At 38.0% G+C, this 15,294-nt stretch overlaps 4 protein-coding genes across 5 annotated transcripts in view; 1 reads left to right on the forward strand and 3 right to left on the reverse strand.

Moving 5' to 3' along the window:
• LOC114522703 lies at nt 1-2,558 on the reverse strand. Its single transcript, XM_028543445.1, has 6 exons — nt 2,507-2,558; nt 1,175-1,217; nt 1,005-1,091; nt 798-895; nt 540-654; nt 1-240 (listed from the first exon to the last, which is right to left on the reverse strand). Exons 1-6 carry the CDS (start codon nt 2,536-2,538, stop codon nt 1-3), a joined length of 615 nt encoding a protein of 204 aa, XP_028399246.1. The 5' UTR covers nt 2,539-2,558.
• A 455-nt stretch (nt 2,559-3,013) lies between these two features.
• Nucleotides 3,014-4,205, reverse strand: LOC114522671. Its single transcript, XM_028543408.1, has 3 exons — nt 4,043-4,205; nt 3,671-3,888; nt 3,014-3,543 (listed from the first exon to the last, which is right to left on the reverse strand). Exons 1-3 carry the CDS (start codon nt 4,136-4,138, stop codon nt 3,375-3,377), a joined length of 483 nt encoding a protein of 160 aa, XP_028399209.1. The 5' UTR covers nt 4,139-4,205; the 3' UTR covers nt 3,014-3,374.
• Nucleotides 4,206-5,598: 1,393 nt separating this feature from the next.
• On the reverse strand, nt 5,599-10,771 carry LOC114522670 (Bloom syndrome protein homolog). The gene is made up of 15 exons (XM_028543407.1): nt 10,686-10,771; nt 10,323-10,553; nt 9,858-9,969; nt 9,568-9,745; nt 9,389-9,483; nt 8,937-9,031; nt 8,667-8,781; nt 8,307-8,491; nt 8,110-8,204; nt 7,526-8,005; nt 7,071-7,339; nt 6,574-6,935; nt 6,267-6,401; nt 6,000-6,126; nt 5,599-5,787 (listed from the first exon to the last, which is right to left on the reverse strand). The coding sequence occupies exons 1-15, from the start codon at nt 10,724-10,726 to the stop codon at nt 5,599-5,601; spliced, it is 2,709 nt and encodes a 902-aa protein (XP_028399208.1). The 5' UTR covers nt 10,727-10,771.
• A 3,093-nt stretch (nt 10,772-13,864) lies between these two features.
• The window catches only part of LOC114522684, an 11,956-nt gene continuing 10,526 nt past the window's right edge, over nt 13,865-15,294 (forward strand). The window contains exons 1-2 of one of the 2 annotated variants that reach the window (XM_028543421.1): nt 13,865-14,126; nt 15,135-15,194. In XM_028543421.1, coding sequence (XP_028399222.1) covers nt 14,076-14,126; nt 15,135-15,194 — 111 coding nt within the window. In that variant the 5' untranslated portion in view covers nt 13,865-14,075. The remainder of the gene's footprint in view (nt 14,127-15,134; nt 15,195-15,294) is intronic. The other variant, XM_028543422.1, reaches the window with a different exon arrangement.

Consider the following 15,294-nt stretch of genomic DNA (forward strand, 5'->3'; position numbering starts at 1 on the left):
TTACCTTTCAACTTGGTTTTTCTTGTACTGTTCGTGTTTCTCTTCACCAAACAGATCTAGTAGAAAATCATGGTCGAAAGCTTTGAAGGAATCCGCAATCCTTTCCAACACTGCGATGTAGTCTGAGGAGGATTTTTCAAACATTGCGTCAAGCTGGTTGTCTTGTTTCTGCATGAACTCATGATCTGCAGATGATCTTTGAAAATCATTAATTTCCACATTTTCTTCTTGAAGGTTAGTCTATAGGAAAAGTTCATTTCTCAAAAGTCTATATGAAAAATAGTAATTCGCATAGCAGAAAATTCACATAAAAAATGAGTTTCCTCGGCTCTCTCGGATCGCCAATGATGGAACTGAAAAGATGTGTAATGGCGTGATGGACCAGTGAACCAAAGGTCGTGGGTTTGATTCCAAGCGTGTTCAAGCTAATTTTCGGCTTGCCTGGGATGTAACTCAGTGTGGCACCATCACAATATGTAATGTTGAAGATTTTGATTATTTAAGTCTGGAAACGTATTTATAATTATAATTAAACTTACCTCATCATATTCATTAATATCTTCCTTGATTTCATCAGCTTGTATTCTGTCACTGGTGAGATCAACTTCTGTCACCATTCTTTCTTTCTGGCTGGTGTGAGTCTCTGGTAACGAACTAAAACGATCACAGAACAAAAGATTGCATTGCTTACCAAATTTGCTTTAGGAAAGCATTATACTCAAGTTTATATCAAATATACAAACCAAAATTATGTCCATATTGTTTTAATCTCATCAGCCTTCACTTAATTAACTTACTCTTCTACGTCGATGTCATCAAAATATGGTGGAGAATTCTCATTGGGTGATAAAAACTCTGGTGTTTTTGGGCTTGGTGCGATGAAATCAAAATCAAACTAGATTATGGAGAAAAGATGCTCGATTAGATCACAAATTTTTCTCAGTGGGTTTTTATCCTGGTTTCTTAAAATTTACCATGAAAATGTATTTACAATAAACCTTTACCTGGCTGTTAAGCCCAAATTCTGAGCCAAAACAAGCATCATCAAACTGATTATATGTTCTCTTAGATGACTGAGTAGTTTCCCCTTTCTAAACACAAACAAATCATTGACAAATACCCTTCGAACATCAAGGACATTACCAGTTCCCACACTTATAGTACTGCTTCTAACCTGCTCAGGACATTCAGTTTCTTGCTTTGGAATTTGATTTTCTCTGTATATATTATGGAAAGAATGATAAATATTACTTAATATATCATATCAATAATGATATAATATTAATATGCAATATATTTTGAAAATTTTTCATTATATTTGATTAATTAATTTTTGATTATAGTTTGATTAATTGATCAATCAATCTGATCTTAACCAGGGTATCAATTGAGATCAGTTTTTGTCAAAATAAGTATAGTATAGATTAATATAGTTCAATTATATTCACTAAAAGGGAAGGTGGGAAGACCTGCTTCGAGGTTAGGGCCACTGTGTACTTAAGAGGAGGAAATATGATGGATGAAATGAAATACAAGTGTTAAATCATCAGGCTCCCTCTCTAAGGTTTATACACTGAGGGTGTATAAAAAAAAGGTAATCCAACTTCAACACGGTATTGTACGTGAACTACTCGGTCTATGAACGAATTTTTTTCACATTCGGAAAGATCAGGCTTTTAACTATCGGATGACATGGTTTTAGTACCAAATGGGGAAAAATTGAGCACATACGAGGCTGATAAAAAATATGTTAGTCGCAATCGCATATTTTCAACTTTGACCCTAATTAAAGCAGTGCATAACAAAAGAAAAAACAATTAACCACGAACACGTCACAGCTTGCACTGGTTTTATGCCGCATTGCTTGGAATGTTCTCCTGATGTGATTTATTTCTACTTAATATGCATATGCCGGTAGTTTATTCCGAAGCAAAATTCTTCAATTAAGTCCCAAAGGTAGTTAATTTTCAATGGTTTTAGTCCCAACTCTCAGAGGTGAAAATATGCGATTTTAAATAACACTTTTTATGAGCCTCGTATTTGCTCATTTTTTCACCATTTGGTATCAAAAACATGTCATTCGATAGTTAAAAGCCTAACCTTTCGGAATGTGAAAATAATTCGTTAATAGAATGAATAGTTCACGTACAAATAGCGCGCCAAAGTTCGATTACCTTCTTTTTGATACGCCCTGTAGTAACGATACACATAACTAAAGTAACATAACTTGTAAATCACTGAAGCAACCTTATTAAAACATGCTGATACACAACTTAATTGTCATTATTTTGAAAAATGGTTCGCGTTTGCCGGATTTTATTTCCTCGAAGTGGATTAGATTAAGGCACCACTGAAAGGCACGTGTGCGCCATGTTTTAATTTCGTCGAAGAAGGGCAAACGCCAAAAGATAAATCAAATACCATACTTCAACACTATTTCTGCGATGATATATAAACTTTCATTAAAACGCTTTTCTAACTACATTAAATAAATTCAAAGACTTACTTCTCCGGAGCAGCTGCAACACGCTTGTTCATTCTGCCTGATTTATCAAGGTAATGATTGCTATTCAGTAAAATTTTGGAATTTGTAAATCCCGCCATGAACGACGCGCAAGGACTGGAACCCGAAACCAAAATAACCAATCAGTGTTGTTAGCAATTTGCGCATGCTCAAGGCCAAATGTAAATTATGTAATCCTAGTTATCCTACTAAAAACTACTTTTTATTATAACATTCGTAGTAAACTTCTGCTAAGAAAAACCCACACCAGAAGGGATGCAACTTTACTGCGGTCGTATAAACACACCCTTGTGTTCGCTTTTTTTAATTTTCCCTTAAAAATTTTTGATTAACATGAAAAAGACGCGCTATATTTATGAACGTACATGTCGTAATATTAAGAAGTGGCACTTTTTCATAACTTTCAAAACAGGAAAAACTTAACGTACACTTGTTAGGGAAGCTTGCCCACACATGTTTGTTTTTAATTAATTAAGACTTAGAATGCTCAGGTCAAAACGTTTCATATTTAATTCTTATTATCCCAAGGTCTTAGCTAAATCAGTTATAATAAACTCTGGCATCTTGTTTGATTTGGCTTATGGTTTAATCGATGAGTATGAAAGATTACTCTTTATATTCGCAATGAAGATTTCGCACGTCCTGGCTGTGAAAGGACAAACAATTTTTGGCATAGCTTCGCAACTCGCAAGCGTATTCGTCATTGTTTCCATAGCAACTTGGCAGATTAAGTGAGTTCACTGGATTAGGTGCATCGATGGAAGGACGTGAATACAGAACTGTCACATGACCTCTGCAGTCAAGCCAGCAACGTGACTGACCTTGGTTGGCGAGTTCCTACCAGGATGGTTCATTTTTTCGCAGGAATGCTCAGGAATCCTGGCAATCTTCTGCCCGAACCAAGATTTCGTTTCTTCGAGAAATCACGATACTTGTTGACTGTAGGATTGCTGATGTGATTGTTGGCGTTGTAGGAAGAGGCGTCAGTCTTCTTGGCGTCAGTCTTATTGTTTTTTGATCTAAAATAGAATGGAAATATTTAACGTTTGTATGTGAGATCATCGCACCTGGATGGATACAGGAAGGTCAGGAAAAGACGAAGAGAAATCTCAAGATTAGATTCACATTACACAATATAAATCATACCGAGTTTTCGTTTTCTTTTTCCCATTAAAATTTCGTTTCCGCCTAAACTTTTTCGATTTTCCGTTAGAGGTGGTAAAATTAATGCCGGCTGCCGCCCAGTAAGGAGATGCACAATCGTCTTCATTGTCCTGTCTCCCAGCCTCCATCATATCATCGCCATCACTGATCATATTATCTTCGGATGTAAATATTGCCGCTCCGGCATACGCTAGTGTTAACTGAAAAAAAAATAAATGACGAGGGACTATCAGTTCCAAACTGTTTTCCCTAAAGGTCCAGTAAGGATCATCTCTTATTGAACCAGTGTTACTACAAGAGGAAACCTAAACTAAACGAACTTTACTTATTCTTACCCTAGAGGGGGTTACTGACCTCTAAGAAATGCGATCCAAATGTCTCCATCTTGTACTCCGTTACTCCTTCTATATCAAGCATCTCCTCGCGCGTCATCGGAAGTTTGTCGGCCATCAGTCGGAGAGTGACGTCGGCGAAAATGTGATGTGGTTTCAGCCCCTCCTCTTCAGCAACTCTCTTACAACACGCGCTAGTCGTGTGGGGGGGGGAACTACGTGTTTGTCACGTGTACATTGCTTGGGACGTCACTTTTGGGAACCGTGCCACTTTTGGAGGATTTCTTGTCTCGTGTGAAAAATGGCGGAAGCTGAAAAAGGCACATTGATTAACGCTGGCCAAATGGCGTAAGCAGCTCTTGTTAAAGACGAAAGTCAACTGGTTTTTGGTTCGTGATTTACTGGCGAAATTTCGGACACATATTGAGGCATCTTATCCCATCAACAATTCTTTGATCAGTAGAAATGCCTCTCACCTTCACCCGACCGTTTAGAAATTCCATCGCTTTCGGCCCAAGCTTGGCGTAAGCGATGACTTGTGAATGATGCCCAACAGTCAAATCTTCGATGAGGATATCTTTCATTACCAGCATACGAAACAATCGTTCTGCATCATTTCGAGATAAACTATCCCCAGCCTTCCCGTACATCACACAACGGTTGAGCTTCTCACGATCAACCTTGGCGTTCTGACTACCCTGGTGGAGTAAAAGGAAAAATAAGTCCACTTTGATCTCTGTGACTAAGACTTAAACTGCCTCTTGTAATGATCAAATCAGTTCATCTCAGTCACATGTGAAAAGAGTGCTTTCAGTTTGACTCTACCAAACACAGTGGTCATTAGTTCATGGCTCTCATCTCTGTGACTGAACTGAAGTTTGATTCCTGTGAGGTTTGACTCCGTGCAATTGTCTGATTGCACTTTTACACCCGAGAAGATCGAGTGCTACCAATTTCACTCCAATTTCGATGAAGGTACCTTTTTGAGAATCCTGGCATTATAATTCCATATTAATAAAACCACCTTCTGTCAAAATTAGTGCATGAATTAATCTTACCTTAAACACGTCAACCAGATGTTTCAATGTCAGTTGAGCCATAGGACGTTGCCAGTTGCCATTTCCTTTATGGATCAACGTATTCACAGACTCAACAATCAACTTGGCAAGTGGTGTAACATCTTGCTCGTTAACCTGGTCAGCGCTTGAGCAGTTGTCACAGATCGTGGCCTGGTTATTGTGGCATTCAGCACTGTCGAATCCAGTCTCTCCAAAGTACTCCAGGAGCTGCGCACGCCTGCATTCTGTCACGTTTTCACAGTATTGGACAACACGGTAGAGGTTGTTCATGTGTACATTTATGGATGCCTGGGTATTTGTTTTGTCTGATAGGACCATTCTGGGTGAAGTAAGGATAATGGTCAAATGTCATAAGCGGGAATCAAACTCAAATAACAAAGATTAGAGACTAACTGACTAAGCACTGTTTTTGCCAGAGTCAAATAACTGTAGGCCGAGTTCTTTTCTTCCTTGTGAATGAGGTAAATGAATACGAGTGTACCACATTCATTGCATCAACTCACCTTTTCAAACGATGCACATCTCCATAGTTGTAGAACAGGATACATACAGAATTCTGGCCATCTCTCCCAGCGCGACCACACTCCTGAAAGTAACCCTCAAGCGACTTGGGCAACGAATGGTGAAAGACAAATCGCACATCAGCCTTGTCTATTCCCATCCCGAACGCGATTGTCGCACAGATCACCTGGATAAAGAAAATATATGGAATGATGTTCACAGGCTCAAAACCTAAAACAATATCGTTAACTGAACATTGTAATATTGTAAAAAACAACAGAATGTTCACAGTCAAATATGTTTCATCGTATTCTAAAAGAAGGTTAGTACCACATATCGTTGTCTAAAGTAATCGCCTTTAGATATACAGTTGCAATGCAATATTGAGCAAGTATGTACCTTGCATCTGTCTCGTATCCAGTCCTCTTGCGTTCGTTTACGTTCCGAATCAGACAAGCCCGCGTGATATGCAGTGGCCTGAATCCCAGTCTGACGAAGATTATCGGCCAGATTGTCACAATCGTTCCTAGTATGGAAAAATAAGATGATGAAATATATATATATATATATCAATACACGCAAATCTTGCTACCGAAGCAAGTATTTTGCATTAAATACGCTTAATTAACACGACGAAGTCTGTCCAAATATTCTTGTTGTCCTAACCTGGATAGACAATAGATAATGCCTGAATCAATCGCGTGCTTTGCCTTGATAATTTCAGTAATTTGCTCCGCTAGTTTGCCTTTCTTAGGACGAAGCAGGAACTGCAGATTTGGACGGTTGAAACTCTGGCTGAACCTGGAAAAGAAAATAACTATTTTAAACATTCTTCCCCAAAGGTCCACCAGCACACGGAAAATATTATATGAAGAGCGAACCAATATTGTAAAGTTTCATTTGAAAGTGCCGGACAAGAAGATTAGAACTCAATTAAACTCCGGTCTCTAAAAATCCAATGCTTCAAACGCACCACATGGGTTTTTTCATTCTCAACTGCGTGACAATGTCCGTGCGAACACGAGGCGTTGCTGTTGCGGTCACCGCCATCATGGGAACGAGAGGAAACTTCTCGTTTAACGCCGACAACTTTTTGTAATCAGGCCGAAAATCATGGCCCCACTGACTGACGCAGTGCGCCTCGTCAATTACAAATCTGGCCAGCTTTCCACGACTGTAGAGACTCTCCAGTGCGTCTGAAAGCCTCCCACTTCCGCTAAGTTTTTCTGGCGTCACGTAGAGAAGCTTAGTTTGAGGAGAAACACTGTGAAGATCTCGGTAGATGGCGTTCACGACGTTTGCCGATGTTTCACCGGTCATTTGATGCGCTGGAATCTGCAAAATACAATTATTTACTGAGCTACACGTAACAAAACACAACACGACCTTAGGAATTTTGAAAGAGCTCGACTCCTAGGAATATTAACTTTCTAACTCAATATGAATATAAAAGTTTTATGTTCTTCTTACATGATTTGAACTGAGTTTCATCACTTGATCTTGTATCAAAGATTTCAGGGGGGAGACAACGATGGTTACCCCGTCAGTTACAACAGCAGGTAATTGATAACAGAGAGTCTTTCCTCCCCCGGTTGGCATCAGTATGAAACAATTCCTTTTGAGCAAAGCGGCGGTGATCGCTTCGTGTTGGTTGAAACGAAAACACTTCAGACCAAATGTTCGTCTTAGGGTCCTGTTCACCTCCTGCGTGAAGGCGTAATCTGTTCTCTTAAACTCACCTGAGAAATAGAAAAGTTGGAATGTAAGAATAATTTAGCATTGATTGGCACCCACTTGATAACTCAGTGGTCAAACCTGTCTTATGTCATATAGACCTTTACGAAATGTCCGCATTATGACATAGTTTAGTGACAAAGTATGACTCTGATATACGATCGTGCAAGCTCTGTTACTAGTTTACTCGCCTCGATAACCATCATCTGGCAATGAGTTACCAGTCTTCTTTGGTTGAGCACTCGTTATACGTTGCCCGACAGTGGACGCTTTTTCTTTACTACCAATATTTGTTTGAGATGCTCCACAACTCCCCTCTTGAAAACGTGCCGCTGTTGTAGACGACGTCTTAACATTAGTACCCGTACCGGGGGGCTGATCTTCGTAATCTTCTATATCAATAATATTTGATTGATTTTGATTTTGAAATGCAGGAGTGTTCGTCCGCCAGGTCGATGGAAATGATGGGGTTGTGGATTTAGACTTGGACGTTTGTGGAGTGAAACTCGCGTGAGAGTTTGCAGAGACTTTGGATAATTGCGAAGAGTCAGGCTGCTCCAAGACGGGGGGAGATTTATCAAAGAAACTATCACCACAGAAGGGGAGGACGTCGCCATCTGAAGCACGTCTTGATGAGGTGATAGTGCTGGTTCTGTTCTGTAATAACCATCCTGCATACAAGAAAGATACAAGAAACTGTTAAGATTGTTTTGTCAGTCACTAACCCTGCTATCATAGTATGATTAAAGACCATCTTCAAATGCATAAGTCTCACCGTTTCCAGTCTGCTGCGAAGACTTCTGCCCGATTGATCGACGTTTCTCTTCTATTCTTAGACTCAATCTCCTCCTTTGGGCTCTCAACCTGTTCCTGAGAATGATCAAAGGAGAATTAATTGGGTAAATTGGAAAAAATCCACATACTGTTATCCATCGTTCAGCCAGAAACTTACGACTTCTTCTTATAGCTTACCTTTCGACTTGGTTTTTCTTATATTCTTCATGTTCGTCTTCACCCAACAAATTTAGCAGAAGATCTTGGTCGAAAGTTTTGAAGGTATCCGCAATCTTTTCCAACACAGCGATGTAGTCTGAGGAAGATTTCTCAAACTTTGCGTCAAGAGTTTCCTCGGCTCTCTCGGATCGCCGATGATGGAACTGAAAAGATGTGTAATGGCGTGATGGACCAGAGAACCAAAGGTAGTGGGTTTGATTCCCAGCGTTTTCAAGCTAATTTTCAGCTTGCCTGGGATGTAACTCAGTGTGGCACCATCACAATATGTTGTTGAAGATTTCGATTATTTAAGTCGAAACGTATTTACAATAAACTAACCTCATCATATTCATGAATATCTTCTTTGATTTCATCAGCTTGTATTCTGTCGCTGGTGAACTCAATTTCTGTCACCATTCCTTCTTTCGGGCTGGTGGCAGTCTCTGGTAAGGAACTAAGAGAATCACAGAACAAAGGATTGTATTGCTTACCAAATTTGCTTTAGGAAAGCATTATACTCAAGTTTATATCAAATACACAAACCAAAATTATGTCCATATTGTTTTAATCTCATCAGCCTTAATTCACTTAATTAAGTGAATTACTTACTCTTCTGCATCGATGTCATCGAAATATGGTGGAGAATCATTGGGTGATAAATACTCTGGTGATCTTGGGCTTGGTGCGATGAAATCAAAATCAGACTAGATTATGGAGAAAAGATGCTTGATCAGATCACAAATTTTTCTCAGTGGGTTTTTATCCTGGTTCCTTGAAATCAGCCATAGTGTAATTGAGGAAACTTGCCAAACATGATAAGAATCAGGTCCTAAGTTTGAACTCAGAATCTTTACTCAGTAAGCTAGGCAAGCCTGACATGCAGATAGAAACCGCTAAGGTTTGGAGTTACTATCAGAGGTGATTGAGGTACTGCTTTGGGGCTAGCTATCAGGATGAATAAAGGAGACTATTTCATCGTCATAGAGATCAAGTACAAGTCTAAGTTGTTTCATATAGTATACTATAATCAAAGATGGGTTAACTTGTAATCAAAGGGTTACCTCAGGATCTTGGGCATATTCATCAATATTGTAATTATTAATGTCATTGTCGTTGAAATTGTCATTTTCTTCAACATAGTTGAAAGGTTCCTGGCCTAGAATTATGAGATAATATAAACAAGCTGAGTATCATATTTTGTGTCCAACGTACGTCATAAGTTAATATCTAAATAACCCACCCATCATGGTACCAACATTTTCGTCATCATTATCTTGAACATCACCTGGCCGTACCATGTCCGTTTTCAAACGTTTACACTCATTTCGAGGCTGGCTGTTATGCTCAAGTTCTGAGCCAAAACCAACATCATCAAACTGACTAAATGTTCTCTTTGATGACTGAGTAGTTTCCCCTTTCTAAACACAAACAAATCATGAACAAATATCCTTCATCAAGAACATTATCAGTTCCCACAATTAGTACTGCTTCATGCCATATTATTACACCCAGTAAACAACTAAATCTAACCTGCTCAGGACATTCATCAAAATCATTACATTCTGAAATATTTGACTCCAGATTCCAAGGTTGTCTTTGCCGTGATCTATTACCAGATTCTTGGTTTGGAATTTTATTTTCTCTGGATTTATTATGGAAAGAATGATAAAAAAGCAAGTATAGTTTAGATTAATGCAACATTATTTCACTATAAAAGGGAAGGTGGGTGGTATATACAATTTAGGAGAGGGGTAATTGACCCAGGTGAGGGTCACAATATATACTTAGGAGGTTTATGGTAATGATACACACATCCCATGGACCGGATTGAGGGTACAACCCCATAAACAACCCACAATGGAACACCTCTACCAGGTAAGGCTGGATCTATCAACCCTACCTTATGACTATGGAAATAATAACTATAAGTAACATATTAATAACTTGTAGGCTCATTTTAGACTACTTACAAAACATGCTGATTACACAACTTACTTGTCAATTTGTCGAAAAATGGTTGCTTTACCAAAGGGGATTTCATTTCCTTGAAGTGGTTTTACTGGTTTAGAGAAAGGCACGGTGAAACCATGTTTTCTGGTCGTATCCCTTTCTTTAGATTTATCACCACATTCGGATTTTTTATCTTTCGATTTAATAAAGAAATTGGAGAATATCGTGCTTGATGATCCCGAGTTATTTGATTTCGTTTTGTTTTGAGAAGAAGGGCTAAAGATAAATCAAATATCTTAATACACTGATGTCCACCATATCTGCGATGAAATATACATTTCGATGCTATATAAAAACAATTTCCACTAAAAGGCTTTTCTATACATTAAATAAAATTCACAGACTTACTTCTTCGAAGCAGTTCCACTCTTGTTAAGAGAAAGTCTCATAGTAAAATCATAGTAAAATCTTTCCTATTGATTTATCAAAGTATAAATGTTTACGATTTAGTAAAATTTCCAAATTCACAAATCCCGCCATGAACGCGCGAGGACTGGAACCCGAAACCAAAATAACCAATCAGTGTTGTTAGCAATTTGCGCATGCTCAAGTGCAAATATGGTTTCATTTTTCACCAGATTCTATCAAGAATTGACAAACTGCGACTATGTGCACACGGCAACCGTCCACACGGTACCTTTTTTGAGCGTTTTCACATTATTTAGTACCGTTTTCATGCCAAATCCGTTTCAAACACCGTCAATTTCCAAGAGAGTCTAAAGCTAATTTAACATATTGCGGTGCCCAGGCCAAGTTTGGCACCGCATTATATTCTGCCTGTGAGTTTGTTTGTTCGCATCAATACGTTTCCTTAATCGCCTAGTAAAAATTCCTTGCACATGCTTGGAATGCTTGGAATTTTTCCCTAATTATTACTATTAATCTTGTTGTACGTTTGCCAAATTCCTTTTTTAAAGGAACGTTCTTTTTTCAATTTCAATCTCAAACTCTGTTAATTGCGTGTATCTCTGCTTTTATGCACCCAAGAAGAACAAAAATACCACCATTCGATTCAGCGTAAGAAATTATACTTACTGGTCTTAAATATATTACTAAACAAGAGTATTCGCAGCGATTTATGACGTTTGAAAGACAAACGAAATTGAATTGTTGACAAATCGCTCAAAATTACTATGCTATACTTTACTAGTAATAGTAAGTTTGGTCTTTGATATCTTTCATATCGTTGGTTTTCTCTTTTAATTTTCGTCCTTAAATAAGTGGATCGGTCTTACATTGCGATTTATTTTATAGTACTTTGAGCCAAATATATTCTATTTCGAAGGTTTTAAAGTATAGTTTCAATAAGCGAACTTTATGACAAATCGCTCAAATTATTAAACAAATTAAAAATGCAGTACGCTTAATCCTTGACTTCTGTATCGTTGCTTTTCTAGTTTCCGGCTCTACACCAGTTTATTCGTCTCACGTTTCTCTTCATTTTGATAGTATTCTTAGATAGTATTTTTAGCCTAAATATTTTATTTCTGAAGATTTCAAAACGGCGCAATTTTGACCTTAATGTACCAACCAACCAGGCTGCGGCCGACAGGAGAATGTAAGTTGGTGATGTCGTTAGAAATGAGCGGACGTTTTATTTCTAGACAAGCATTGCGGGCACCGCATTTTAGTACTGTGTCTGGTTGAGCATATTTTTCCTTGGATCGTGTGGAAGGGCGTCTAAACAAAAAAATATACAAAAACGATTTTGAAAACGCTCGAAAACGACGCTTGTGTGCACATAGCCTGCTCTTCATGTGTTAATGAGGAAATAGCAAAATGGGTGTTTAGGAGGCATAGCCCTGAGTTTATGAGGCCCCATCGCCCCCTGGACATCTGGTCCATGGATGGTTTTTGGATAAACCCGGCGGGATTTTCTCCTTCGAAGGAAGGTCTAAAATAACCGTCAAACCAACCTCGTGCGCAGGCACTTCAATGCAAAACACAAGACTCGCGTCAGTGACTTTGCCGGTTCAGGAACCAATAATAGTGTCCACAGTTGGAACCAGGGCGCTTATATATATATATATATATATATATATATATATATATATATATATATATATATATATATATATATATAATTGTAGTTAAGGACAGAATTGACCAATCAGAGTCGTGTACCTCTGAGTTAACTAGGATTTAACTATGATTTAACTATGAAGCAATGATTGTTGCAAGATTTGTTATTCTTTGTATTCGTGTCAAAAATGTGAATGTGCATGCAAACGTATAAACGTTGAAGATAAATATTGCCAGATTTTCACTCCAAAAAGCCTGAGAACTAGTTTCGTTTATCGTTTCCAATGCGGGGCAATCTCGTTCCCCGAGCCCGCGATTCCTCTGGCGAGAAAACAAAGGCTCTGGGATAATCCAAACCAGAAATGATTCTGATTGGTTGTTCACGCCGTTTTAAGCCAGGATTTCTGGCTTCCGGTTTGGATTATCCCAGAGCCTTTGTTTTCTCGCCAGAGGAATCGCGGGCTCGGGGAACGAGATTGAATGCGGGGGAGGGGAAATCCGTTCTCGGCAGGTCGTCTTCAACATCACAGCCTGTGGTTGTTTGATAACAAAGACCACTGTCGACAACATCTGATTTTGATCAAAGATTAGGTTTGATTTGCCAAAAACGAAGATGACAAAATTTTCATCTAAATTATTTTGATATATATATATATAAGCGCCCTGGTTGGAACAAGACAAAGTGAGACCGCATGAGGAGGTCGCATGATCGAAAAACAAACTTTGTCTGCAAATACATCATAAAACAAACGTTTTATAAAGGTTTATTGTACGGACTAAATATGAGTTTTGAAATAAAGTCAGGGTTGAAATATTGAATTGAACTGAAATGATTCACTATCTATGCGTCAGGCTCAGCACCAGAGGCTCAGCACGTTATTAAATGCATGTTTTCAAACGTCGTGTTTCTCTACAAGAGACCCAAATTCCTAAGCGCCCGCCTGTGACCTCTAGTTGATCGTCGCGATGAGCGAGAATAGAGATCTGGCTTGTATTATGTATAGGTCATAATTCGTCCTTGTCCCATGTCGTAAGTTTCTTGTATAATTCGTCGTTAAGCAAAGTCCGACATAGCCTCCGACATATAAAAACCGAAATCAACAAATTACACCGATGCGTATGAATAGATGATCACGTCATGTGGCGTCATAGCAAAAATTTAATATATCATCAAATGAATAACTGAACAAAACTGGTGCAGTGTGACCCAATGATTTGTGAAATAATCATTGTATTCCAAAAGAATTCCACGTCCTCATATGATATTTGAGGAAAATTTCGACAATTTTGAGGGATTCAACAATAATTAATAACAAACAGGAGGGTGCCTGCTGAGATGCTATTTAGACAATTTCAAACCGAAATATTAATTAAAATTTTGAAAAAGATAGTTACCAGAATAATTTCGTTTTCATTTATATTTGGGGTAAGTCTTCAAGGGTATGTGAATGATATACATCTGCGTAATTGTCGCAAAGAATGACTGAAGGAAACCAAAACACATTTTATTTACCAGAAGTCCAGAGCTGAATATTCTCATGCATGAATTGCTAACTGAACAGGTATCAAACAGCGCTTAAAGCAGCAATTAAAAAAAATAATAAATTAAACAAAGTCAAAGAAGCGAAAGTATCAATAGTGTCAAAAGTGTCGCCATTTGAAGCTATATACGGCGAACTAATCTTAAAGGAAGGAAAATTGAACACAGTTACTGATATGTTAACAGAAGTTGAGGATGTGGTCGATCGCTCTGAGGGTTTTGACGTTGTAAGTTACTCTCTCTCGGAATGAAAGCTCTCGGCTTTAATGATCAAGCCCAATTTGCATTCACCGGCTCTTATCAGGGTTGGTTTTTCTCAGCGAAATCAAACTTGGCCTGGTGTAGTTAGATTATTGAAGCAAGACTCAGACTAAACTCCTATATTTAAGCGTGTTTTATTGAAATAACGCACCAAATTGAAGATTACAGGCCAGTCGAATCCGGATAATTTGCATGCTTGTGAACAAGGCTTTATATATAAATTGTTTGCACTGCGTATATTTTTTTGGCATCTGAGCTAAGGAGAAGAAACCTAAAATAAAACAATTAAGGCAGAAAAATATTTAGTTTAATGACTATGCATAGAAGATTTCGTAAAATCTGCTTCAAAGAATCTAAACTGAAAATATTTCTTTCAACCATATATATGTTGTTATATATTTCATATACTATTCTATAGTTCAAGACTCCAGTTTAAGCATAAAGACATGTTTTTATGATTTAGAGTATAATATATATCCTATACTGCTCCTATATTGATATCTCAAACCGACAAAATTGAATTGCGCATAACGCGCTGTTAACAAACAAATGGAAAATATCGTCATATTCGACAACCCGGGCCAATGGCGATGTTTGTGGAATTGTTTTCAGCATTGATTTTATGTTACATGATTCTGATTTCAATTTTCATCATATATTAAGTTTCGGTCTATTGATGATTCCCTGTTATCAAGCGAGGTTCTTCCTATAGTAATGCAAGACCTACAGGAATGTGTTGATAAGAACTACTTGTCTTCCTAGGGCTGGTTGTTCGAAAGGCGTTTAGCTTAAACGGTGAATAAGTTCAAAATGGAAAACAAAACTTTCTATTTATTGAACAACTGCATGGTGTAATTATTTTATTGGTCGTCGAGTCCTCTTAAACTAGTTGACAAAAAGATATAATAGGTACAAGGCATTCTTAACAAGCCTTCTTGCGTATACACCGACACTCAGACATTCATTTTTCTTAGGAATTCTGGAGCTCGCTGTTTGACAATATTCCGCAAAGATTCGAAGAAGAAGAAAAAATGGTATTAAATAAGTCTTCATAATTATAACACTTATATATATAAGAAAAGGGCGTCAAACAGAGGTGGGACATCAGTAGTAGGAGCATGTCGTCTTCCTATG

The sequence above is a fragment of the Dendronephthya gigantea genome, unplaced genomic scaffold (assembly GCF_004324835.1).
Source record: "Dendronephthya gigantea isolate DGI-Jeju-01 unplaced genomic scaffold, DenGig_1.0 000023F, whole genome shotgun sequence".
Classification (NCBI taxonomy): Eukaryota; Metazoa; Cnidaria; class Anthozoa; order Malacalcyonacea; family Nephtheidae; genus Dendronephthya; species Dendronephthya gigantea.

Bases quoted from the DNA above. Each gene is read 5' to 3' on its own strand.
- LOC114522671 (XM_028543408.1), bottom strand. From the start codon at position 4,138: ATGGCCGACAAACTTCCGATGACGCGCGAGGAGATGCTTGATATAGAA. The intron at 3,889-4,042 runs GTCAGTAACCCC...TTTTTTTTTCAG, and splicing joins TTGGATCGCATTTCTTAGAG to TTAACACTAGCGTATGCCGG. The intron at 3,544-3,670 runs GTATGATTTATA...ATTCTATTTTAG, and splicing joins AAAAAGAAAACGAAAACTCG to ATCAAAAAACAATAAGACTG.
- LOC114522703 (XM_028543445.1), bottom strand. From the start codon at position 2,538: ATGAACAAGCGTGTTGCAGCTGCTCCGGAGAA. The intron at 1,218-2,506 runs GTAAGTCTTTGA...TAATATATACAG, and splicing joins GTTGCAGCTGCTCCGGAGAA to AGAAAATCAAATTCCAAAGC. The intron at 896-1,004 runs GTAAAGGTTTAT...TCCATAATCTAG, and splicing joins AATTTGGGCTTAACAGCCAG to TTTGATTTTGATTTCATCGC.
- LOC114522670 (XM_028543407.1), bottom strand. From the start codon at position 10,726: ATGAGACTTTCTCTTAACAAGAGTGGAACTGCTTCGAAGAA. The intron at 8,492-8,666 runs GTTAGTTTATTG...ACATCTTTTCAG, and splicing joins ATATTCATGAATATGATGAG to TTCCATCATCGGCGATCCGA. The intron at 6,936-7,070 runs GTAAGAAGAACA...TGTATTTTGCAG, and splicing joins TGAAACTCAGTTCAAATCAT to ATTCCAGCGCATCAAATGAC.